The 26,283-nt window shown below is 40.5% G+C and overlaps 5 protein-coding genes across 6 annotated transcripts; 3 read left to right on the top strand and 2 right to left on the bottom strand.

Annotated features, from left to right (window-relative positions):
- Positions 1-295: 295 nt before the first annotated feature.
- LOC136268329 (uncharacterized) lies at positions 296-11,321 on the bottom strand. The gene is made up of 28 exons (XM_066063631.1): positions 10,895-11,321; positions 10,647-10,823; positions 10,518-10,595; positions 9,876-9,950; positions 9,738-9,815; positions 9,564-9,644; positions 9,341-9,504; positions 4,737-8,810; positions 4,592-4,684; positions 4,436-4,539; positions 4,192-4,380; positions 4,072-4,137; positions 3,915-4,023; positions 3,724-3,861; positions 3,560-3,662; positions 3,370-3,505; positions 3,269-3,309; positions 3,095-3,218; positions 2,948-3,042; positions 2,636-2,901; positions 2,508-2,574; positions 2,389-2,455; positions 2,259-2,335; positions 2,065-2,197; positions 1,962-2,003; positions 1,693-1,911; positions 1,565-1,646; positions 296-509 (listed from the first exon to the last, which is right to left on the bottom strand). The coding sequence occupies exons 1-28, from the start codon at positions 10,906-10,908 to the stop codon at positions 367-369; spliced, it is 7,035 nt and encodes a 2,344-aa protein (XP_065919703.1). The 5' UTR covers positions 10,909-11,321; the 3' UTR covers positions 296-366.
- On the top strand, positions 11,005-13,276 carry LOC136268359 (regulator of microtubule dynamics protein 1-like). The gene is made up of 9 exons (XM_066063682.1): positions 11,005-11,356; positions 11,683-11,843; positions 12,268-12,424; positions 12,510-12,585; positions 12,635-12,712; positions 12,780-12,878; positions 12,926-12,979; positions 13,028-13,108; positions 13,154-13,276. Exons 1-9 carry the CDS (start codon positions 11,034-11,036, stop codon positions 13,217-13,219), a joined length of 1,095 nt encoding a protein of 364 aa, XP_065919754.1. The 5' UTR covers positions 11,005-11,033; the 3' UTR covers positions 13,220-13,276.
- Positions 13,225-16,394, bottom strand: LOC136268345 (heterogeneous nuclear ribonucleoprotein L-like). Of its 2 annotated transcripts, none has more exons than XM_066063650.1 (12): positions 16,111-16,394; positions 15,870-16,025; positions 15,716-15,824; positions 15,477-15,659; positions 15,309-15,366; positions 14,313-14,459; positions 14,115-14,245; positions 13,949-14,070; positions 13,793-13,891; positions 13,572-13,741; positions 13,429-13,524; positions 13,225-13,381 (listed from the first exon to the last, which is right to left on the bottom strand). In XM_066063650.1, the coding sequence occupies exons 1-12, from the start codon at positions 16,344-16,346 to the stop codon at positions 13,308-13,310; spliced, it is 1,581 nt and encodes a 526-aa protein (XP_065919722.1). In that variant the 5' UTR covers positions 16,347-16,394; the 3' UTR covers positions 13,225-13,307. The 2 variants fall into 2 exon arrangements, with proteins under 2 accessions (XP_065919722.1, XP_065919723.1); XM_066063651.1 differs by having other exon boundaries at positions 13,581-13,741.
- Positions 16,395-22,224, top strand: LOC136268331 (leucine-rich repeat serine/threonine-protein kinase 1-like). The gene is made up of 4 exons (XM_066063633.1): positions 16,395-16,676; positions 16,766-16,946; positions 17,113-19,838; positions 19,893-22,224. The coding sequence occupies exons 1-4, from the start codon at positions 16,431-16,433 to the stop codon at positions 22,134-22,136; spliced, it is 5,397 nt and encodes a 1,798-aa protein (XP_065919705.1). The 5' UTR covers positions 16,395-16,430; the 3' UTR covers positions 22,137-22,224.
- Positions 22,180-26,201, top strand: LOC136268341 (protein SON-like). The gene is made up of 8 exons (XM_066063642.1): positions 22,180-23,302; positions 23,590-23,747; positions 25,089-25,202; positions 25,305-25,418; positions 25,468-25,615; positions 25,675-25,764; positions 25,818-25,921; positions 25,979-26,201. Exons 1-8 carry the CDS (start codon positions 22,195-22,197, stop codon positions 26,117-26,119), a joined length of 1,977 nt encoding a protein of 658 aa, XP_065919714.1. The 5' UTR covers positions 22,180-22,194; the 3' UTR covers positions 26,120-26,201.
- Positions 26,202-26,283: the final 82 nt, after the last annotated feature.

The raw sequence follows: 26,283 nt of genomic DNA, 5'->3' as shown, positions 1-26,283 counted from the left end.
TTTCATTTTGTCTGCTACACAAAGTTGCTACACAAAGTTGCTACACAAAGTTGACTATCTGCTATGCCATCAACACAATCCTTGTATGGGACCAGTTAACAAGGGCTGCATGTTGGTTTAGATTGCATAATCAACTGGTACAGTGTGGACCCAGCTGCAGCCAGACCAGAGACTTCTTCATCACAGGCTCTTTATGGATTTAATAGTAATGTCAGAGCTATATATTAAACTATGAAGTTAGCTACTCCATTGAGAGTTCTTGCCAGTGCCTTGAACAGGAACTGTATTGATATAGTCTCTGCAAAACAAACTTTACTAGTTATGTAAAAATATAAATTGCATATATATATTACATTATATTGTGGGCTAATCATTTGTGACTTGGTCAGAAAGCAGACTTGTCTGTTCAACATCTGGGGATTGGTCGGGTGATGGGTTCTGTATCACTTCTCCAGTTGTAGGATCAATATTAAGAAATATTTCTTGAGTTTCATTTTGTTGAGGCATTTCTGGTATGAAGTACAGAGATACATAATGGTGTAAGTATAGCATTATGTGTGCATGCCAGCTACAATGGTGTGTGTGTGTGTGTGTGTGTGTGTGTGTGTGTGTGTGTGTGTGTGTGTGTGTGTGTGTGTGTGTGTGTGTGTGTGTGTGTGTGTGTGTGTGTGTGTGTGTGTGTGTGTGTGTGTGTGTGTGTGTGTGTGTGTGTGTGTGTGTGTGTGTGTGTGTGTGTGTGTGTGTGTGTGTGTGTGTGTGTGTGTGTGTGTGTGTGTGTGTGTGTGTGTGTGTGTGTGTGTGTGTGTGTGTGTGTGTGTGTGAGAGAGAGAGAAAGAGAGAGAGAGAGAGAGAGAGAGCATAGCCAAGTTGCTAGAATATTGGCCTGATAATTAAATTGTTCCGGGTTCAATGTCCAGTTATGCCAATTTGGTGTTGTTGATTCCTTGAGCAAGAAACTTTACTCACATTGCTCAAGTCTACCCAGCTGTATGTTGGGGATCTGGTGGCCTGGTGTAATCACCTACCCAGCTATCAATTGGTATTTGGGGAAGCAAATGCTCAACTGTCTTTGTCTCATTTAGCAGTGTTGGGGTAGTTGTGGAACTTCAGGTTCAGTGACCTCTCTCCATGAGACTTGGACAGTCCCTCCTGCAGCTGCGGGTTACCATCCCTGCCACAGGAGGATTTGCCTGCACAAGGCTCAAGCGCCTAAGTGGTGCACAGGCATCCCAGTGCTGGTTCACTGGGTGGCAAGCTGTGTTTCTCACAGCTGTCATAGCTTTGCTTATCGTGTGTGTGTTGTGCTGCTAATTCCTTTTACAACCTAGGGACTTTTTACTGTGCTTGTGGTCGATGTTTCAGGAGAAGGGGTGACTTTACAAGACATCATAGCTTTTGTGGGGCTAGCAACTTGTCATTGGTTCAGGAGGAATCCTAGAACTCTGCCATCATGGTTCACTCTACTGCATATGGGCAGCTATAAAGTGACCAAGAGACCAAGTGTGTGTGTACACAGTGTATGTAATGTTACTGCATGTATAGTGCTGAAGTGTATTACACTTACCAAAGTTTTCCATGCTGCCTTCTTCAGCATCTTCATTTAAAGTTGAAAATAGTAGGGAAGGTCTTGTATTAAAATTATATCCCTATACAAAAGCACTAAATAACATAGTAACCACATAGTACACTGACTGGTGGATAGCTTGAGTCACTCTTAGAACTTGTGCTGCTATCTCTACGTGACATTTTTCTTGAAGTGCTCACAAAAGACTCCAACATTGATGATCTCCGGTTTGACCATCGAAGAGCAGAAGGGATTTGCATTGATTGACGTCTTGACCATGGTACTTCACGTTCAATATCAATAGCAACTTGTCGACACCCAAATTTCTTCAAAAATGCAAGTCGTAACTGCATTTATGAAGAGCATGAGAAAACAACATACAAATATTATTACGTACTTCTCTATTGGATAAACAGTAGAGTATGAAAAATATCACTCCCTGTCATGAAAACAAAAACACCAAGCATGGAGTACTTTAGTTTTTGTTTGGGACAACTCACCTGTAAAGTGTTAAAAGAGAAAAATAACCATTCTGTCACACCTGCGACTCCACTATTAACCAAAACCAAAAATCCAAGTGCCCATGTGATGCCTAGCACAGGGAGGAGCACAAACGCAGCTCGAAAGGCAGCTCTGCGAGAAATAAACATTTAAATACAGTTGTATTGTCATCATTTCTGGGAATGCAACTCACCTAACTGTGGTATTATCAACTTTCTTGTGTGCTCTTATAACTATAGCAGTGGTCATCACCATTATGAATGCATTGATCTAAACATAATCATTCAACAAGATTAGAGTCAATGTGCCATAAATGTGCTTACAGCTAAGATGGCTATGACTGGACCATGGAAACTCCAATTCGTGCCGTGTGCTGAGTCAATCCAGCAACTAAAGTTACAAATAACTTATTGGTATATGTACATAGCTCCACATTACTCACAAGCATTCTGTTCCATAGTCATCAGGGTTTGTAGAAAATGTTGTCCCTACCACTATAATAGGACTAGCTGTAAAGGGAAAATATTTTTTCTATACATACTGTAGTGAACTAGATCATGGTGCACTTACTCCAAGCAGCTGCCATGTAGAAAAAGAATATTTTCCGGTTGAAGAAGACCTTTACTAACATCATGTAGAGGTGAACTCCTTCAATCAACATCCATGCCCAGGTGGCAAGCAACAGGTAGTGCAAAAAGAAGGCAATAATTTTGCACAGTGCATCTGGTGAAGGGACGGCTACGCGATCTACTCCAACCAAAAATACAGTTTGTGCCAAGCACAGTGCAAATGCAAAATTCGCATGGATTTTGTATAAAAATGTTTTATCTTTGACCCTGTGGATGACATATTTAGAATTTTTATTGTATAGCAGCTACTTACCCAAGTCCAAGCAACATCAACATTGAAGCTATCAATGCAATAATGGATAATGACATTCCAACCTTTGATGCTATCCTCAAGTGATGATCAGTAGTCTGAATAAGATGGTACTAACAGTTGCTGTGCCAGACAGTGAGTGTGGCTTACTTCATCTGCTCCTTCAGGATTCATTACGATGGCAAAACTAGTTAAATGGGTACACTGGCACACAGTGAAATTAGTCCCTCGTTGAGCTACACTGCAACCCCTGCCACTCCAGTCAGCATCGTCACTGTTAAATTTTAGAGTAATGTGACAGCAAAAGAGTACTCCTAAACTTACGTGTTTAAGAATACACACTGGGGATTACCATGCTGTATCTCCTAAAAACACAATCCATGGCAGTAAAATAGAAGACTGAGTATATACAAATAGTGTCTTACATCATGTTTTAGTGTGATGAAGACTGGGGTGTTTAAAACACTGGTGTTAACGTCACAGTTTGGACTTGCAATAAATGTTGACAGTACCACACTATTGACAATAGGTGGTCCTGTGGGCACCATATACTGTTCTCCACTGTAAAATAAAGGAGCTAAACATCATGTGAAACCATAACTGCTAGGTTTATACCATTGAGGATGGTCTGGTGGGGAGGGTGTGGTAGCATTTTGAGGAGGAAGTAAAGTTCCCAGGTTCTCAATTGCAGTTGATACCACTCCCAACTTACACTCAGCTATCGATAAAAAGAATGAAATCATACCTTACTGTACTGCTGCGATATGTGTACTGCATACTATTGTTCATCACTGCTATTTGTAGTAGATCTAAGGGCAACTCAATATAACTTAAACCACTGCTGCTGTCCAGAGATGGAAGAGTAACATTTGCCCATTCGCTGCTTGAATTCAATGATACAGCTACCACTTGTAGAACTATAGATCAATGTACATAGTACTATTAACCGGGACTATATTATAACACTAACCTATTCCATCAGCATTGATTATAATATCATCATCACTAGCAAATGTAACTAGTTGGCTACCCAGTGCATCTAGTGTCCCAGTTAGCGAAGTCAAAAGCATGCGTGAATCCTGTTTCAGTGGAAAATATAAGTAATAAACCATATTAATAAGACTAACGTTAGTATTTTGCCATGCCATCTCAGAATTGTTGCTAAACAACTCACTGAATACAGCAACAGTATTCTGTAAAAATACAATTTATAACTAGCGTAAAGGAGAAGGGGAAAAACTGCATACACTTCCAATAGTGATGGCTACATCTGGACTGTTAACATTGCCCAACAAAGAGACTGTTGTGTTTAACAGTCCATATATTACTGGTAGGTCTCCACTAGAAAGAGGCAATGCAGTCATGAGAGATGAGAGCAATGAATGAGTGAAGTCAGCCAGATCATTTTCATTGATGTCATCACTTAGTACAGAAGACTATACCATACAAGGTACGTCACTTATTCTCCTGTAACAAATTTATATTACTTACACTCTCCCATAGTTTAACTATTGTTTCAGACGGGCAGAGAGAGTTGTCAATGTCTCTCCAGTTTCCATCAGCATCACACTCTCTTGTCTGCCATTCTTCTTGATCTAGCATTTCATATTGTGAATTTAAGTACACACTCTGAAAACTATTCCTTACCAGTGATGTGAGGGCAGGACAGGTTTACTATGCTGGTTGAACTTATGCTGTGCCACAGTGTGCCATTCAGGACTGAAGCATTACAGTATGCATCTACATAAAAGTATATTCTGCACTAAACCATTTCAACTGATCAGTGGCTCACCTGAAGCATTAACACACTCATTCCTTTGTGTATCATTGATCATTCCAATTGGACAAATACAGAAATTCTCCAAACAAATCAAATTATTTGTACAAGGACAGTCACATTCTGCAGTGGTCATATTAAACACTAAACCTTCAGGACATGGTTCACACTCTCCAGTGACAGTGTTCACAACATTATTGTGACCACACTGGACACATACTTCATTATATAGTTTAGCTGGAGGACACACTTCACAAGATCTCGTGTTAAAGTTGTACTGTGTGCTACTAGCACAAGTAACACAGGTCATTGTTGTAGAGTTATACTCGGTCATGTTCAGACAGGGCTGGCAACTTCTAGTGATATTATCATATACAGTTCCATGCCCACACGGGATACAATTGGTACGATCATCATTTGGAACTGTGTTTGAGCTACATTCAATACAATCATGAGCAGTGCCGTTGTATATGGCAGTCAAGTTACAAGGTTGGCAAGAACCAGTCATAAGATCATATTGTGTATAGTTAGGGCAGAACTGACAAGTTCTGGTGATACTATCATATACAGTTCCATCATCACATGTAACACAACTGATACGATTTTCATTTGGAACTGTGTTGGCATCACACTCAACACAGGCATGGTTGTCACTGTTGTATACAGAATTTGTGTCACAAGGTTGGCAAGAACTAGTCACAACATCAAATTGTGTATAGTCAGGACAGAACTGACAAGTTCTGGTGACACTGTCGTATACAGTTCCATCTTCACATGGAACACAACTGATACGATCTTCATCTGGAACTGTATTGGCAGCACACTCAACACAGGCATGGTTGTCACTGTTGTATACAGAATTTGTGTCACAAGGTTGGCAAGAACCAGTCACAACATCAAATTGTGTATAGTCAGGACAGAACTGACAAGTTCTGGTGACACTGTCGTATACAGTTCCATCTTCACATGGAACACAACTGATACGATCTTCATCTGGAACTGTATTGGCAGCACACTCAACACAGGCATGGTTGTCACCATCATATACAGAATTTGTGTCACAAGGTTGGCACAAACCAGTCATAATGTCAAATTGAGTATCATCAGGACAGAATTGGCAAGTTCTGGTAACATCATCATACACTGTTCCACCGTCACATGGAACACAACTGGTACGATTATCATTTGGAACTGTGTTGGTATCACACTCAATGCAAACGTGATTGTTGTCATCATATACAGAATTTGAGTTACAAGGTTGGCATGAGTGACTCACAATATCAAATTGTGTATAGTCAGGACAGAATTGGCAAGTTTTAGTGATGTTGTTGTATACCATCCCATTTTCACATGGAACACAGCTGGAACGATTGTAATTCGGAACTGTGTTGACATCACATTCAATACACAAATGATTGTCACTATCGTATGCAGAATTTGAGTTACAAGGTTGACATGTGCTTGTCATAAAATCAAATTGAGTATAGTCGGGGCAGAACTGGCAAGTTTTAGTAATATTATTATACACAGTCCCTGGTTCACATGCTACACAGCTAGTACGGTTATTATTTGGAACAGTGTTGGTACCACACTCAATGCAAGCAAGATTTACATCATCGTACACAGAATTTGAGTTACAAGGTTGGCATGTGCTAGTTGTTGAATTAAGCTGGGTGTGACTCGGACAGATCTGACATGCTAGTATGCTACTATTGTAAGCCAGTCCCCTGCTAACACATGCAATACACATGGCAGCAGTAACGTTGTACTCTTCTCCTGAAGGGCACACAGTACACAACATCAACGTGTCATCATACTGTCTGCCTGTAGGACAGCTAACACACTCATTAGTGGTTATATTGAAATGCAAACCATCAGGGCAGTCCTGGCATAGATTTGTTAATGTGTTAAAATTAAATCCATCTGGGCATGTTTGGCATTGAAGAGTAAGCGAATTAAAGTGCGACCCATCTGGACACATTTCACACTGATTAGTATTAATATTTGCAACTAACCCATCAGGACATGCTTGACATTGATTATTCTCAACTATCCTTCCTTGAGGACATGGTCGACAGCGATTGTTAGTGGAGTCTACCACGTGCCCTGGGGGACAGGCAACACATTGGTTGATGGTTGTATCACTTATTGTTCCTGGTTGGCATTCCTGACAATAGTTGGCCGTGATATTTGCTATTCTACCTGGTTGGCATACTTGACATTGGTTACTAACAACAATATGTCCTTGTGGACACTCCTGACACTGGTTACTAGTAATATTTGCTATGAATCCTTGAAGACATTCATGACATTGATTATCCACAACCATGTGTCTCTCTGGACACTCCCGACACAAGTTACTAGTGATATTTGCAACATGTCCAGCAAGGCATGGTTGACAAGAATTGCCCACAACAATCGAACCTTCTGGACACTGTTGACATTGATTGTCAGTGACATTTGCAATTGATCCTTCAGGACACTCCTGGCATTGGTTATTGCTTATATCAACTATTGATCTCTGTGGACAGCCTTGACAGATGTTGCTTGTAATATTAGCTAATGATCCTGGTTGGCACTCTTGGCATAGATTAGTGCTTGTGTTAACTATCCATCTTAGTGGACACTCTTGACAAAAATTTACAGTTATATTTGCAATGGATCCCAAGGGACATGGTTGACAGTGGTTATCTATAGCAATTGAATTTTGTGGACACCTTTGACAACTGTTGTCAGTGATATTTGCCATCGATCCTAGAGGACACTGCTGACATCGGTTATCATCTATATTGACTATAGACCCCTGTGGGCACTGCTGGCAGACATTCTCTGTAACATTTGCTATTGATCCTGGAGGACATTCCTGGCATAGATTATAGCTAGTACTTACTATCCATCCTAGTGGACAATCTTGACAAGAATTGTTAGTGATGTTTACTATGGAGCCTTGAGGACATTCTTGACATTGATTACTACTGCTAATTGATCCCTGTGGGCATGCTTGACACAAGTTACTAGTGACATTTGCTATATGTCCTGGAAGACATGGTTGACAATTATTACCAGCAACAATTGAACCTTCGGGGCACTCATGACATTGATTGTCAGTGGCGTTTGCAATTGATCCATTTGGACACTCTTGACATTGGTTACTGCTTATATTAACTATCGATCTCTGTGGACAGCTTTGACAGATATTGTTTGTAATATCTATTATTTCTCCATGAGAGCATTCCTCACATTGATTACCGATGACAACTGATCGTGGTGGACATGGTTGGCAGTAATTGTGACTAATGTTTGCTACTGATGCTTGAGGACACTCTTGACAATAATTCTCAGTGACATTTACTATTGATCTCTCTGGACAGGCTTGACATAAGTTGGTAGTGATATTTGCTACTGATCCTGGAGAGCATTCTTCACACTGGTTACTAACAACTATTGATCTTACAGGACAATCTTGGCAGCTATTTTCACTAACATTTGCAATTGATCCTTGGGGGCACTCTTCACAGCGATTATTGATTACTACTGATCTTTCTGGACAAGCTTGACATAAGTTACTAGTAATATTTGCTGTATGTCCTTGAGAACATGCTTGACATTGATTATGCTCTATATCAACTATTGATCCCTGGGGACACTCTTGACATTGATTGAGCATGATGTTTAGAATTGATCCTAGAGAGCATTCTTGACATTGATTACTAGTCCTATCAACTATTGATCTCTCTGAGCATTCTTGACAGAAATTATTAGTAACATTGACTATTGATCTGTCTGGGCACTGTTGACACTGATTGATACTGATGTTAGCTATTGATCCTTGTGGACACTGTTGACACTCGGAGGTGGTAGTATTAAGTACTGAAGTTGGAGGACAGGTATAGCACATGTAACTACCTCTCGTGTTGATACAAATTTGGTCGGAACTACAAGTGTCTTCCAGTAGGCACTCATCAATGTCAGTACAATTGACATCATCTGATACACCCGGCTGACATAAACATACATACAATAATGGATATCTCCTTTGTGAACACATTGTTCCATCTGGACAGTCATCTAGTACAGTTGTGCAAATATCTAGACAATATATATTCCAGTAAAGCCATACTTCAAAGAGTTTACTGGAGCTGTATGGTAGCTATTGCCTTTACCACACAGTCCCAGTAAGGTATTTAATTATAACCTTTGAAGAAGTATTTACCAGAAATAGCAAATACACAAATAAGTAGTAGTTAAACTTGTTATTGAAGCCATGTACTACATACGTTAAAGTACCTTCACAACAGTTGTTAGTTATTGATACTCATCCTTGGCTTTACCTTGGACTTATGCCAATAACTAATATATATCTGTTCAGTAGCAATTGTGAAAAGTGCTGGGGTGTTCTATTACAGTCACTGGTGGTGTGGATACACTATTAGAGTACCTTGGTCTATATTCAAACCAGCTGCTTCAAAGGCATTTAGATAAAGGTTTTAAATGCATATAAGGGGACTTGTTTGATTTTTTAAATGCAGCTGAAATTTCTAACCATATGGATGTGGTAGACAGGTGAAATAACATGCAAGTGATTAGGAAACGGCTAGTACAAACTACTTATTATATACCTGGGCATATTTGATCTAGTGATGAAGCTGCTATTGAGAACAGATCTTGACCACCGAGTGATTCTGGTTCGGTACACATTGCATTTTGTATAGTGATAGTATCTGGTAAGCGTAACATCCAGCTCAAGTGACAGTCACACACCAAAGGATTGTCATTGAGGTTTCTGTAGAACAGTATAACCACGTGTGATACCTTGTGGCTATGTTGAGCTGGTGTACTTACACTATACTGCCTGCTGGCATATTTGAAAAGAATGTCTGCAAATCAGGGCTTAGGTGGGTGACTTGATTACCATTCAGATTGCTGTGGGGTTAGTTTCATAACTCATATATTATGTAAAACAAAGTGTATTTTTATAAGCAGCTATCCATTATTCAGAAATTGATAGACACTTACATTTGCCTGAGTAAAGTAGAATTTAGACCTTCCAGGGTACTTGCTGAAAATGTTTCAAGTCCATCATCCAGTAACACTCTATCATGAATAACAACACAGTATTATTGCATCAGTGCATGTATTATGACATGAACTTACAGAGTTCTCAGAGCAGATAAGCCAGCAAAGGCTCCTCTCTCAATTGTAGTCAACGAAGCTGCATCATTGATAGCACTGTGTAGAAAATAATTAATAATGAGCCATAGCTGGTTCTAAAAAATTGATAACAACCATCGTAATTTCACCAAAAACAGTCTATTATTAAGATAATCTTCTAGGACAAGATTATAGCTATAGCTATGCTGGTACCAAGAATTAATTTGGAGGCTGTCAATTGGGAGCATGACTAAACTAAATGCTGGAAACATGTATTGTGTTAACAGGTTCCAATGTTACATTGTGACTGGATTTGTGAAAAGGGGTCTTCCACACACATCCAATTCTTTGAACTTGGTAGGCATAATTTATGTGAATTTAATCTTTCCATCCTACATTCAGTGTAGCTAGCTCACTTCTAAATCAATTTCAAGCCAGCCCAATCTGCAGTTGTGATGATCACCAAAGAGGTAGTTAAGTGTGTGGAAGGCCCCCTTTCGTCACATTTCATACTGCATGATGATGCTGAAGAAGCAGATAGTTCTAATGTGTAATACTAAATATCTGTCACCATAAACACATGCTTATGTTACAATGTGAGGCACAATATAATACCAGCATTGTGTGCATGCAGGCAGTACTTACAGTGTCTCCAAACGTACAAAGGAGGCACTTGAAAAAGTGCCAGTGCCTAGCACAGTATCAGTAGTAAATAGATAAGTGCTACATTCAGAAAACATTTGTTAAACTAAAGTCAATTTACTTTTGACTTACAGTGAAGTAATAAGATTAGTATTCTGTAGGATCATGAGAGAGTTGGGTATTGTTTGAGTGCTGGATCGTGCATGACAAACAGTATTTGGATCTCCTGTGCAACTGTTACACCAACAATCTGTCTGTGTCTTGACATGGAATATAAACAACGACACGAGAAACAGCACCACTGGAGCCCTATGGAGATATTGTATAATGGTGGGTGTGGCTGGACACTTGACATGTATACGCCACACTGATTTACATACCTGCAGTTCAACATGGCGATTAGTAGGGCCTTACTATTGGTAAAAAAAAAGTGTTAGCGTCTTTGATATGACAAAGCAAACTCCTTCATTTTTACGTCACGTGAACATCGTATTCTCTTTTTAAGCGCGTGCGCCTGTAATGGAGGGTAGTAAAATTCCCTGGTTGGCGTTCTGCGCTGGTGTAGGAACTGGATACACGTTAGGAGTAGTCACTTACAGATGGTTGCGACTTCAAGGGGAGTCTCGATTATCCACTTCTTTAGCTAATTCAGTGCAGGCGCTTACCACTGAGGTATCTCGCTTGCGCCAAACACTGAGCGAAGCAGGAACCCAGCTTCTTCAGGCACGAAGAACTTCAGTAACGAGCAGAAGGACAGAAAATGCTGCAAAGCGGGAAGCTGCCGGCGAAAGCGAGCGAGAAGAAGACGATGACGAGTACTTCGAAGCGCAGAGCGAGGAAAGGTGAGCATAAATTAGAATAATCTGTAGAAACATACTGTACAGTGTAATAATTTGACTGGGGGAATTTTGACGAATTCTCTATCTTGAATATTGACGAGGAAAATATTGACGAATGTCATGCACTAGAGTATTCTAATTAACTAGTCACGTGAGCTTTGGCCGGGGGAAATTTTGACGAATGGCAAGCATTTCGTCAAATTCGTCTTGTCAAATTCGTCAAATTATGCTGTATGGTAGTACCACCGTAGATATGGTACCACCTAGAGGTATGTGCTATTTATGGTGGTATAACTCTGCTTTATGTATACGTGTGCTTTAAATATTAGTCAAGAAGAAAAGCTGGAGCTTTCGAGCGGTTCAGAGCAACTTGCAGAGTTTTTGAAAGAGGCTGATGTGTTGCTGCACGAAGCAATATCTAATGAAGAGAAATGTGGAACAGTGTTAATAGAACTTCGCCAAAAAGTTAAGGAGTATCCAAATCATGAAGGTACTTCCATATACACATGCTACCATTTTAAAATAGAAACATAGTTGGTGTTCACCTGATTCTAGACAATTAATGAAGTAAATTTGTAATTGTCCATAACTCAAGCACACTGCTGCATATGTGGAAAAAGATTCTATATGCTTATAGAGACTAAGCTGGGAGCTGCACAGTGTAGTGGTTAGGATCCTGGCCTCAGGATTAATTCTCCCGAGTTTTGCAATTTTTTGCATTAATGTTTTTTTTTTGTCTAAGTTTTGTTAATAGAGCCAGACGAAGAGCCTGTACCATACAACATATGACTGATTCCTTGATAGTCACTGTTGTAATTTTTTTTTCAACCTGACCTTTGGGACTAGTCCTTTCTCTTGACTGTCCACACATCTACTACATAGCCAATTGCAAGTAGTGTATATTTATTCTACAGGTGTATTATGGAGAGCTGGAACTATCTGTCATCATCAAAGTGCCTTTCACAAGCAGCATAGCAACACAGAACTGGAATTAGAATTATTACAAGAAGGAGTTCAATACACACAACAGGCACTGGATGTCAATGAGAGTTGCTGGCAGGCACACAAATGGTGAACAAACACACAGACACACTACATATGTACACACACACATGCATGCGCACACCTATGGTACGTTAAAATCAATGTTTTGTAGGTTTGCTATACTCACTGGTGCCACTGTGTTACATAAAGGAATACAAGAAAGAATCGCTGGAGGCTTTGAATTCAAGGTTTACTAAAATTTTGTGACTGCTCTTTGAAGAAAAATAACACCATTAGGAACACATTGATAGAGCAATTCAGTTGAAAGCTGATGAGCCTAACTCTTACCACTTGTTGGGAAGATGGCAATTTGAGGTGACAGTATATAATGTATTTCTTGCTATTCATCCATCTTTAAACCTCTCACATTCTCCTCCCACAGGTGGCAGGGTTGAGCTGGCTAGAGAGGAAAGCTGCTAGTGCCTTGTTTGCCTCACCTCCTTCTTCAACATATGAAGAAGCATTAGATAGTTTTAATAAGGTGTGATTACAGTTGAGATGCAATTTAAAACACAGATTTCTGCTTAGGCTGAAGAGTTAAAACCCAAAGGCTGGAAATCCAATCTTCTCTGGATTGCTAAGGTACCAAGAAAGATTTTGTAACTGTTCCATACATAACATTCTATTTAGTGCCACCTAAAATTACAAGCTCAAGATGTAGCAGTGGAGTGGTTAATAAAGGCATGGCACTTGGAAAACTCCACACCAGAGGTGAGCCCCACCCACTTTATTGTCTCTACAACTTTACACCTACAGGATCATGAAGTCACCACCGAACTACAGAAGTTACTCAGTCAATTTTCACCAGACACTTTATCTTAATTGCATTCTAATTACTTACTCTTGATAATATTAATAAAATAATGTACGTACAAAGAGGACTAGACTAAAAGTCTTAGCATTGTGTAATTTAATGTTGAATGTTGGGTCCATCGATACTGGTGTTGGATGAAAAGGCAAGTTTGAAAGTGTATGCTCTTCCAGCTACAAGAAGCAGTGATAAAACAAACACAAAATAGCTCGTGACTTACATAGTGCATGCATGGTGTAATGGTTGGCAATAACATAGACCTCGAGAGCTGATTCAACATCTGACCACTCCATTAGTCCTGTGGCACTTTTACCACCTAAATAACGATAGCAGTATGACACAACGGAAATCACATTTACTAACCTGGTTGACCTTGTGAAAAAAATTTGATGTTAGTGTGAAGAGGCACTTTCAGTTCAGTGTAGAGTTGTTTGAAAGTGTCTTCACTGCTGTCTGGGGGTGCATTGTAGAAGTGTAGAATTTTGCTAGGCCCAATGATACGGTTCTTGCTCACAGCTTCTGCTGTTAAGAACCTGAAGGAAATAAATGTCCATTACTTTCAGAAATTACGTCGATAATTTTACCTGTTGTTACGAGATTGTGTGAAATCTTTCCAACATGGTGTACCATCAGTCAAGCATTCAGCCTGCCCCTTGTCAGCAATGTAATCATGTTTGGAGAAACTATATCAAAAGTGTTACAATACACTGTACATATGTTGACTGAGATTGTTTACTCACGCCAACTGGAGGGTATTCCCCATCAGCCTGGTCTGGTGTAAATGCTGGAGGGCATTCTTTGCTGCTTGTGGATTATCCATGTGCACCATTGCAGTCCCAGGTTTGTTCACAAGTATTTTCACCTAAAAATGAAGTTTGCCACAACCAAGTTTCACGCTGCTATTACTTTTAGAATGTTTCCATATGAACAAAGCAGATTGAAGATGGAATCACATCCAATACGACTAGTATCAAGACCATATAACATCAGCACTGACCCTGGACCACCAGAACCCGGCCCACCAAAAGCATTCATACCTACAAATGCACAAAGTAATAAATTGTCATCTTGAAGACACGTAAGCTACTACTATTAAACTCTTACCACCGTAGTCTTGTCCAGTGGTTGGAGTAGGGGCAGCAGTCGGGTATTGCTGAGCTACGAAGGCTTGTGGAGGTGCAGGCTGGGTCTGCTGAAAAGCAGCCTGCGGTGGTGCAGCAGGACGATTCATCAACCCTCCTCTTATACCAGCTATCAACAAAACATCTAATCAATACAAGTCTTAAGAGGAGAAACAGAACAGTACAAACCTCTCAACAGGAGACATTAAACTTTGAAAAAATACTGCACTATACAAATTGATATAGTATTAGACTTCACTCCTTTGAGGGTATATATATATATATACATCTTAAAGAGTTTAAATGTTTTAAATTCAAAGCACATACACACAACTAGAAACATTTACCTGCACAAGTGTTGAGAATGTCTTTCCCAATGTAACAACAAAAAGATTGTGTATGCATGCATGCTAAAAATATATAATCCTATTAGTATCAAATTGTTCTTTGATTAAAATAAATTATAAATAAAAATTTACAAACAAACTACAAAATAAAAAACACAAAATTTAAACACAAGTCACAATAGGTGGCATTAACACAGCACTGGTTGTTGACAGCAGACGAAGAGCATACACAACCCTGCAGCAAATCAGCCACACCCCCACAAATCAGCCCTTCCTCTTCCTCCTGCAGCCATCATCACATCATTGGCATGCCCCAAGTAAGAAATCTTCTGTCTGTAGAAGACAGTGCGTGCAAACACGCATAAGCTTATATCAACATTTTGGTCGTGATGTTAATAAAAGTGCGTCACACGCGTGATGTTGTGGGATGGGTGGTGTGATGTTTTGTTGTCACATGTGCCCGAGTAGTGCCGGGTGGCGTGTACACACACACCACCCTTCTTGGTGCTGCACAAGTGAAATGCTGCTCGACTGCTTGCACTGTGAACATAGTGCGCTCTGTACATCGTAATGCAACAATACAATTACCCACTATCTACTGTACATGTATACAATCACCAACAAGTTTGCACCTTGTACAGTGTAATCCCAAGTCATCTCATCATTCTTGTAGACATTAACACGTTGACACTGTTAACAACACACATAAAAATTAATAAACAAAAAGCAGTGAACAATAAATAGAAACTGCTGGAAACAGTAGGATTTCAAAATTTTCCCAGGTAAGTGTATCAACTTACTCTGGCATATTCTATTTTCAGTGTACAACAGCCTGCATAAATATCTGCACCATCTAAATGTTGCTTAGCTCGTTGAGCAGAAGCAATAGAATCAAACTCCACAAGTGCTTGTACACCATTCTTGCGAAAGATGGCCACTCGTTGTACCATCCCACAGGGACTGCTAATAGTATGGATAACATCCTGTGGAAACAATAAGCTGAATGTTTAATAACATTTGACACAGTCAAGTAACATACCACAGTGATTGGATAGATGGGATTAAAGATCGTGTAAAGAAGAATGTTGTTTACGGAAACATCTTCCTGTGGTGGTGCTTGGGTACTGGGAGAATATCCATAAGGGGAACTACAAAAAGTCTATAAGTAGACAGAATTTCTTGCATTTGTGTACCGAGTGATCTCTTGGCTGGTGGAGAAATTAAAGAACACTGGTCGCTCAAGAATGTATATCTGATTCTCCTGGGTACTGCGGACACAGTTGATTGCATCATCTACCCGCTCAAATTCTATCAAAGCCTGCCGGATCTTCGGCATCATTGTCAGATACCTAGAGAAAAATTTACACATGCAGGTGCGCGTTAAACAGAAACGTTTTGGTAATTTCCAGTTACAATGCAGAAATCAAAACGTACCCTATTTTCCCAAATCTTGAGACGGTATTTAAAATTTCTTGGAAGCTGCAGCCGTCAGGTACCGCCCTAGCGTGCACCACCCGAGAGGGCGGCGGCTGATGCGGGTCGAGCGATGACTTGGTTCCAATCGAAGACGACGTCTGTGAATTCTCCAGCTTCATCCGCTTGTTATCGGCGCCATACCAGTTGCTACTGGAAGCTGGGGTCATCGCATCTAACGTATGCTTCTCCGCCATGTTGCGCACATGTACAGACACGCGAGATCACCCGAGTCTCTTTGTCACGCGCCTCTTCAATAAATTTATGCAGTACAGAAAAAAATGGCTGTCCCAGCTCAAGAAATACAGTCAACTATTGACCGTAACTTGTTGGCGGAGCTTTCACGATGTTGCAGGGAAGGACTTAAGGACGAATTGAGTAAAATACTTGATACCCAACAAGAAGCGTTGAACTACTTTTATGTGAAGTTACAACGTGGCCTAACGCTTTTGCACGAAGCCTGCGAAGCAGACCAAGCTGATACGGTGCAACTTATTCTACTGAGCGGCGTCGCTCCTGACATTGCGGTGAGCTTTTAGCTACAACAGAACCTTTGCTCTGAATTATTATTTTTATAAATTAGTATGTTGACCATTGTATTGCATATCTTTTACAGGGGAAAGGAAATGTTACACCATTGCATACTGCAGCTGTGAAAGGCTATGCAAACTGTGTTAGAATGTTACTAGAAGCAGATGCCAAGATAAGGTTGGAAGATGCTTTAGGGTGCGATGCATTTGCCAAAGCTGAAAGAAGCAAACGGAGAGAAGCTGTACTTCGTTTGTTGCGCAGTAAAGGTAACTGTCATATTTTTTTCTTCACAATCACCAATACCCCTACTGTTGTATTTGACCTTATCTGATATATATAACAACTATTGATGTCAATAGTATTGAATTCCCTGTGCTATTGATTGCGAATTGGTTCCTTGTAATTGTGTTTTTTTTATCTGTTCATTTTTAGAGTTGATTCATCACGTACAGCAAAGCAACACTAATGCTATTGAGAATGCCCTAACTACTAGCCAGTTCCGAACTTATGAGCCACGAGACATTTCTGAAGCATTGCTAGTTGCTGTTCGTCACAGAGCAGATGAAACCATTTCACTTCTGGTTGTCGGTGGAGCCCAGTTATTACCCAACTCACTTTCTTGGTTAAATGCTGGTATTGAGACTGCTCTAGCTTTAGCCATTCAGCTGGAAAACGTTAGGGCTATTGCAACATTGTTACTGTGCAAAGCTTCGTTGAACAATGAAGCACAGACAATTCGCTCTCTGTTATGTGAGCCACCACAGGAAGGAGCACACGTGCCATGGTATATTATTGAAGTGTTCAGATTACTTGCTAATAGGAAAATGAAACTAGATTACCAAATTGCTATCTCAATCCTTGCAAAGAATTATGAGGCTACGCTAGAACTCCTGCTACAGACAGATGTGGATTTGAAACGTCGGCAGGTAAATTGGGGTGGTCGGAAATTAACTCTAATCCACAATACATGGATTTATTCCATTGCTCCCTGGGTGGTCGGCCTTAAGCTGAACAACAACCACATTGGTAAGCTTCCCAAGGAGCTGTTTGATGCTTCTCAACTTCGACAGCTTGATCTCTCTGAAAACATCCTTTCAAGAGTTCCAGAAGAATTGTTTGGCCTTCCTAGTTTAGAGTACCTTAATCTTAGTCAAAATAAACTTACAGAGTTGCCTCAAAGTATTTCAAAGTGGTCATCATTGCTTCAAAATCTTGACCTAAGCAGTAACCAGCTTACAAGTCTTCCAACTGGTATGCAAAGCTCCCACATCGAGTCGCTCAATTTGAGTAAGAATCCATTTCGTTTGGTTCCTAAATGTCTATGTCGTATGCTGACTCTTACATCACTAGATCTCAGCATCACTTACATTTCTCAACTACCTAAAGAAATGGGTCAACTTCCTAACTTGGTTACGTTAAATCTCAATGAGCTTCACATTGAAGACTTTCCTTCTGCTGTGCTCCGAGGTGGAATATCGGGACATTTTCGGGCAAGGGCTCGCACAAGTAAACCATGCAGTCACATTCGAGTGGTTGTCCTAGGTAGCTCTGAACACGGCCGTGAATACCTTTGCCAGAAACTGCCTCATGGTAGCGTAAGCAATGTTAGCCAACAATCAGACAGAGTTGAATTAATATCCTGGCATTTCAAGCCATTGTTCAATAAAGGGCGGTTTATTGGAAACCAAAAACTATTCTTCAACACGTGGCTTTTACCTGGTGGTCAGCAGTTCTACCCATTGTATCCATGTTTCTTTACTTCCTCAGCACTGTACTTGTTATTCTGGGACCTCAATTCAGTCAGTGGTCTCAGGGAGCACCTACGTCCACTTCTAACACAACTGGTGCATTATGTTCCTGGTGCTAATATTGCCATTATTATGGTAATTCATGAAACCATCACTGATACCATTATTGAGCAACGGATGAAGTTGCTGGAGAGGTATTTAGCAATGCCGATGTATTCTAGCTTGCAGTTTCACCAGGCTGTGTTACTAAGCCATCCACATCATAGTATACACAATGTGCAGGCTGATGTGAAGCAGCGCATTTATGATATCGCAGTGAACATGAAGTGGAACGGACAAACTACCTTAGTAAGCCGACAATACCCTGAGAATTACCAACTAATTGCTGCGGCTGTCGAGAAGGAGAGTAGAAGATGTTCGCAGCAACAGCCACCTGCTCGCTCTGTGTTTATGAGAGAGCATGAATTATGGACTATTTCTCAGGCTGTGGTCCCAAACGATCCCCCGGATCAGATGGAAATTCCTCTGATAGTAGAATACTTGTTGCACACTGGTACAATACTCCATTATCCCGATCCTAACTATGAGCTTGATATGCTATATGTTTTGTCCCCATCTTGGCTGATGGATGTCTTAGTGCTAATCACAGTTGCAGTAAATAGCAGCTCTTCTTATAGGTTGAGTAGTACTTCTTTTATCAATGTCATGCCTTCTGGGCAACAGCCAGTGTGCTCCAAATCAGATATAGTAAATGTGCTGAGTGGAGTAATGTCCAAGGAGTTTTTGGGACCATTTTTTCGGATTCTTAGTCGTTTTTCTATTGCCTTGCAGATCAGTAATAATCAGGTGTTGATACCTTCACTCCTTGGCCATGCTATTTTTACACACAATGGTTCTTATCAAGTTGGATGCTTGCGACGACAGTTGGCGCCCAAGGCCAAAGCACTCCCTCCTGACATGTGGCCACGTGTGATTGCCACAATATTGCGCCGTCTGCCATACATCACTGCAATATTTCCTGAGAATACTGCAATTGAAGGTAATGCATCTTTGGCATGCCAAAGTGACAGCCTATCAACTCCAAAAAAAGAAATCGAAACGTCCGACAGTTACATTTTGATACCACGTTCTGGCAATTTACCTGCTACTGTAATTACACGTGTCCAGTCATCATTCAGTCCTCTCAATGATAGTGCATTTGGGGATACTTCACCTCAGTCTCCAACGACACAAGAAGAGATTGGCTCGAGATATTCAGCTGTGTTCAGATTCTCCGTAGATGAAGGCAAGCCTCTGGAGAGACTAGACAGCAACACTGGTGATGTGGACACTACAGGGACAGATGACAATGTTGAGGACTCACCACACATAAACACCAGTTTATCACTTGAATCAGAAGACAATTTACAGGTTAGTGACATATTGCCTTTTTTTTCTTGTGTATATTTACTCTTTTGCTTGCAGGTGTGGGCCAATGGCATAATTTTTGAAAACAAGTCATTCAGTTTTTCATTGAGCTCCTGTCAAAGTGATGTTTCTAGTGTGGAGGAGAAGGGAATACAGATTGCTGTATCTCGTTCAGGACATGGTACACTTCTCTTAGCTCGACTGTGCAGTGTGGTGACAGAAACAATCAAGGAATGGTTTCCAAATTTTATGTCAAGTGAATCTCGCAATCAAGAGCTCACCCAACTGGCTCTGTGTCCCCGATGTATCAATGAAGGCCGTAGCAATGTTACACCTTATCTTGTGGATGCTTGTGTCCACAGTATGGCCGAAGGTGACAGCGTTATCAACTGTCGTGGTCATCCTGAGACTGTGCAACTGTCTGACCTAGTCCCTGATTTTATGATGCTTGATTTCCCACCTTCATATCATCTTCCTGATCTCACAATCAATAAAGAGAACCTTATACATCAAAGCCCACGCCATAAACTATTTGGTGGCAGTTATCTTCATTTGGAGAAGTTGGCTATCAAGCAGTACAAGGTTGTGAAACAAGCAGTCGCCGAACCTTTGTTAGAGCTGCGTCATGAGGCAGTTATGTTGTCTACTCTACGCCACCCCAATATCATATCCATGTTTGGATTCTCAGTTCAGTTACAATGTATTGTGATTGAGAGAGCACCAATGGGAACACTGTATAGTAAACTGACAGACTATGACGAGAAGATCAGTCGTGTAATACGTTTCCACATTGCCTGTCAAGTGGCCTCTGCCATAACTTACCTGCATCAAAAGAAAATAGTCTATCGTACACTGAAAGCAAGCAGCATTTTGCTGTGGTCAATGGATCTTAGGTCAGAAACTACTGTCAAACTGACAAATTTCAATCGAGGACGTTTCCTATCTCCAACCGGACATTTGGAGAGGAATATGTTTGAGACATACCACGCACCAGAGATGTTGAAATATAATTTCAGAGAAGAGTATACTGCTAAAGTTGATATTTATTCTTTTGGGCTTTTGTTGTATGAACTGGTTACAAGGTGGGCAGCATTTGAAGGAAGCCTTCACCCGGATAAAATGGCAGTTAACCAGCGACCAAAGTTGACATGTGCTAACACTGCTGGCTACTCCACGTTAGTTGAGATGATGCAGCAATGTTGGCAAGAAGATATTCATGCCCGACCAGAAGCGTTCTCACTTGTCAAGCAGCTCCGACCTTTGTCATATCAATGCTATTTGTGCAGCCAAGTTGTGCGTGATTGTGTATCCGTACGTGGTTGCTGCCTAGCACAAAGCTCCCGCCAAATCTGGGTATACGGAGAAGACGAAAGTGGTACTCAAGTATTCATCCTCAATGATGAAGATCTCAGTATTCGAGGTACTCTCCATCTTAAGGCAAGGGCTACCAGTATCTGTGCCATTGATAACAAGGTTGTGATAGGGTTGACGGAAAATTGTGTACATGCTTATGATGCTGCTACTTTCCGCTTTACTGACAGGCTTAACCTCCAGGATTCTGTTTCAGTCATTTCAGCCAATGACACATTTGTATTCATTGGTTTAGCCAATGGAATTCTAATTTATTACTCAAAACTACAATTCCCTAAAGAACCACATGAAATTTTGATTCACAATGCTCCGATATTCTCGATGGTTGCTATTGGGGACCACATGTGGCTAACTTGTGGCAACAAGATTTTTATTCTTAATGCTGATGATGATGTTGCAGTAGCCAAGAGTTGGGATGGCTGTCCTAGCAGTGATGAAGTCTACTCGATTGCTGTGTCAGAGAATCACTCACTGGTGTGGAGTGTCACAAGGGACAACTGCTGTGTCATGACGTGGGATGTGAACACTTGTGATCTGTTACACAAGTATGACCTCACTCCACAACTCACTACTGTGTTCACCCACATCAGAATGACAGCTAGTTACCAGCGACAGCTACTCTGTATTGAACGCAGCAAAGACACCCTCTGGTTTGGTTTATCATGTGGTGTAATTGCCATTTTCACAGCTACAAAAGAACCACATCTTGTAACATTTTTCCGAGCCCACCGTTCAAGCAGTAAATGTCTAAAAGCGATTCATTGTGCCAATGACCGAAGAGGCTTGAGCTACATGATGATTAGTGGTGGTTTTGGAGAAATATCTTCACTGGCAACAGACATTAGTCAAAAACATGGCTATGTTATGCTGTGGGAGGCCCTCTCTGCAGCTGAATACAAGTTGTTGGAGAAAAGGAGTCAGGAAACATAATGAATTGTTTGAATTTTTTTTTTGTAATTTTAATGCAATTTTCATAGTGTTCTAATTAATGCACAATACAATGGGCTCTAGAAAGAAACATGAACGTTCGAAGTCTCGTAAAAAGCACGAACACTCTAGGCACCATAAGAAGCACAAACATAAGAAGAAAAAGAGTAAGCATCATCATGAGGTATTAATAGAGGACCATGATAGTAGCGACAAAGAAACGACTGCCTCTACTCAGGAGGCTCTCGAACAATACGATAAAATTTTGTTAGCGTTAGAGGAGGCGAAACAGCCACCCGAAGTTGCCAAAAGCGAAACATCATCTTCAGTGATAGTGGTGGGAGCTGAGGAGGTTGTGGTAATAAGTTCACCAGATGAAAAAGAGCGATCACGTGACGGTGACCAGCAAATTGAACTCAAGTCAAGTAGGGAACAATCACCAAATATGGCTAGTAGTGGAGAGCAGGCTATGAATGATCAATCGTCAATGAATTACCATTCACAAAGTGAAGATCAAAATGCAAGTTGTTCGACATTTAGCAAAGATGATCAGTCACACAGTAAAAGTTGCCAGTTGCTCAGTAGAAGTCATCGGTCAAGAAGCAGAGGTCATCGTCAGTCACGTGGCAGAAGTTGGTCGCCTGGCAGAGGGCATCGTCGGTCATGCAGTAGAAGTCGTCAGTCACGCAGTAGAAGCCATCAGTCACACAGTAGAAGTCAGTCACGCAGTAGAAGTCGTCAGTCACTTAGCAAAAGTCGCCAGTCACCTGGCAGAGGTCATCGATCGCATGGTAGAGGTCATCGGTCTCGTAGCAGAGGTCGTCATTCACATAATAGAGGTCGTCGTCGGTCACGCAGCAGGGAGACAAGACATCATAGAAACTCCAATAGGAGTTGGTCTCGAGGGCGCAGAAATCATCATCATCGGAGAAGAAACAGCAGCAGTAGTAGTAACAATAGAAGTCCAAGAAGAAGGCCCAGACTTGTGATAGAGAAAGTGCCAACACCTCCACCACAGGAAGGAACCTTGCAATCATTCATGACTTTCTGTCAAGAACTATCAAAGAAAGTTCAAGAACTACCTGAGGTTAATTTTCCTATCAACGAGGACCAACAACAGCAGGCAGTCACAGCACAAACCTATAATCTAGGCATGGCTAGTAAACAAGGTGAGAATTGTATGGTCCATCCAGCTGTATAAAGAATTTTTCACATACTCATGCCAATACTGATAGCCAAATTGTAACACCCCCTCACCTCTCAGTCAACTTAGTCAGGACATATTTACTTGTATTAGACAAAAAGTACATTCATCAAGGTGTCTGAAATAGAGGGGTTGTGTACCTATACCTTGTGGGACTAGAGTTTTGTGCTTATTGTGAAGTTGAGTGCTAGCTAAATTCAGTAATGATAAATAATATGTTGTTTGCATTTATTACTCTACTGTACCTTACAGAACTGGTGTTTCATAACAATGCATGGAAGACTGCAACACAAGTGGTTACAGAGAGAACAATGACGTCATCTGTTGCTGAAGTATTTCCTTGCTCTTCGGGTACCAAACATCAGAAAATGGAGCAGATCCCACCAACTGATGAAACACCAGTACAGCAAGTTAGTTACTGGCCCATGTCTCCATTGCTGTTCACTTCAGTGTGTGTGTGTGTGTCTCAAGACACTAATGAATCACTGTATGGCTATAAATTTTTGATGGAGTAAACTTCCAAGGCTCGAGGGATTTATTTCCTTTAAAAAAAGCATTGATGTTGTCAAAAATACAATTTTTGGTTAGTAAAATTTAACCATTGGAAATTTCTAGCCTTACGGTATATCAAGAGTGTATAGTAACAACTACATAGTGTAGCATATTGGCTTGTGAAAGTGGTTGCTTAACTGGGCTACAAGGCAACCAGCATCAGCAGTGAATAGTTAACATTAGGAGCTTGTTTTTAGTCCATGGACTCTATTCTCCTTTGTCAGTACTGCTAACCAGTTAGCTATCCTACCATTTACTGACCAATACACCTAGAATGCTGTGAATGTACACTTGACAGTGTAGTTACCAATTATTGTAGTCAGGTTTTCACAGTCATTTTCACATACCAATATGCTGTTTGTTATCATATACTCTTGAGTGTAGTAATTTAGGTTGTGTATAATCGCACAATTTCCTCTCCCTACGCTTGTAGTCCTCATGCCACATAGTGAATTCTCTTCAATTGTTAGTGCCTAAATTTCTTTTAAGTAGGACCTCGATTATCTGAACAATAGGCGTGACTGCATGTTCTATTAGATCAGCAGGTGTATGTTCTATTAGAGTATATTGAACAAGAAATGAATGGGCTTTATTTATCTGAGTAAATTCACTTATCTGAATGATTGAACTGACACACAAATGTTCAGATAATGGAGGTCCTACTATATATATATATATATATATATTTCTCCCCACACACCGTGATATACACTCTGCTATTGTTTTGCTGTGTATTTTTTCTGAGTGGTTGAGGTGTAAAATTTTATATACACTTGTGACTCTCAATTTGTCATTGATTGAAAACTCCTGTGTTTTATAAGGCCCTCGTAGGCATAGCAACATATATTCAGTAGTGTTATTGAGTATTTAAAGCCACTACCGGTTCCTGGAGTGTGTACTTGGTGTGTGTGCAGAAATTAATGAAAGTGGTCTATTACTAATTCATGTTAACTGTCTGTTGGATGAATCAGTAATACACCATCTTTCAGTCAAAAACTGAAGAACCTTCTGCAAAATGTAGTATCGCTGAAGCCTGTAACATTTCAGAGCAAGTTCTTCAGTTTTTGACTGAGCTACCAAGTCATATAGGATAGAATGGATTCCACCACTGTTACAAAGCTGTAGAGGTAAGAAGGGTAATTACTAATACTGTCACAACATCATTGTACTGCTTTCTTTTTGTTGTTGATTTACTACAGGAAACCATTGATATTACCACACTTTCCCAGCGACGTTTGATGCTTCAGCAACAACTGCAAGCTAATCCGTCAGATATTCAAGCGTATTCTTCATATTTACAAGTAGAACAACAAGTATGTCCTTATTAGTTATATGCTGTGGTGAAAATCACAACTTGGCCTGGATAAAATTCTGTATGCATAGTATCTGAAAATTTTTTCTCCATTGTTTTACAGATTGCACAGTGGTCTGAAAACCAAAGACTTGGGCAGTTCACAGGAGAGAAAAAAGTTGTCACTATTACAGGCAAGGACCTTCATGCTACTGGTCGACAGGCCTGGGTGAAGAAGGTATGAGGTGTCGTTATAATGATCGAGTAACACGTGTGTGTTCTATTAGGATATGTTTAATTGTTTGAATCCAGTCAGGAGTGACTTTGCTGTGAAAATGATGAAGAAGATGGGCTGGATGGAAGGTACCCCATTAGGAAAGACAGGCACTGGTCATATTGTGCCACCTATTCTGAATTTTCAGGTGGACAGGAAAGGTAACTGTAAACTTGGTTGTGCACATACACATTGACAATCCATGCGCTTCTCGGTATAGGTTTAGTTTCAGATATTGACAGCATCCAAATAGCTCCAGTACACAACACCATCAAGTCAACCAGTCGATACACTCCATCCATAGTTAAGGGTATGAATACCACCATTTAAATTTCTCCTTAAAAATTATTACTTTCTACATAGGTAAACATCCTGTATCAGCACTGCAAGAACTTGCTGCTAAGAAACAGTGGGTGGTTAGCTGGGAGGAAGTAGTTGTCATTGATAAACCAGGCTTTATGTACAAGGTGGTACACTTCACCACTATCCTTTCACCAATTGTTTACACCTATTGTTACATGTAGGTTACTGTTCCATTGGGAACTTTTCAGCCAGAAACCACCAGTGGTACTAAGAAGCAAGCAAAATTTCAGGCAGCTGTAGCTTGTCTTGTTGGAATTGGAGTGTTATCTCCAGAAGAGGCTAAGTCTATCAGCTCCTCTTAATAGTACAACAATGATATACAATGTTATTTATAACACGTCCAATACATACTGTAATATATATTATCCAGTGCTATTTTGCAAAGCTGTCTTAATATTTTGGTTGAGTGGTGATCTATGCTTTATATTAGATCACTGAGACTTGTTCCCAGGTGGGTGTAGTTGTT

Source organism: Dysidea avara, chromosome 10 (genome assembly GCF_963678975.1).
Source record: "Dysidea avara chromosome 10, odDysAvar1.4, whole genome shotgun sequence".
In the NCBI taxonomy this organism is placed as follows: Eukaryota; Metazoa; Porifera; class Demospongiae; order Dictyoceratida; family Dysideidae; genus Dysidea; species Dysidea avara.
This window is presented reverse-complemented; position numbering and strand designations above follow the sequence as displayed.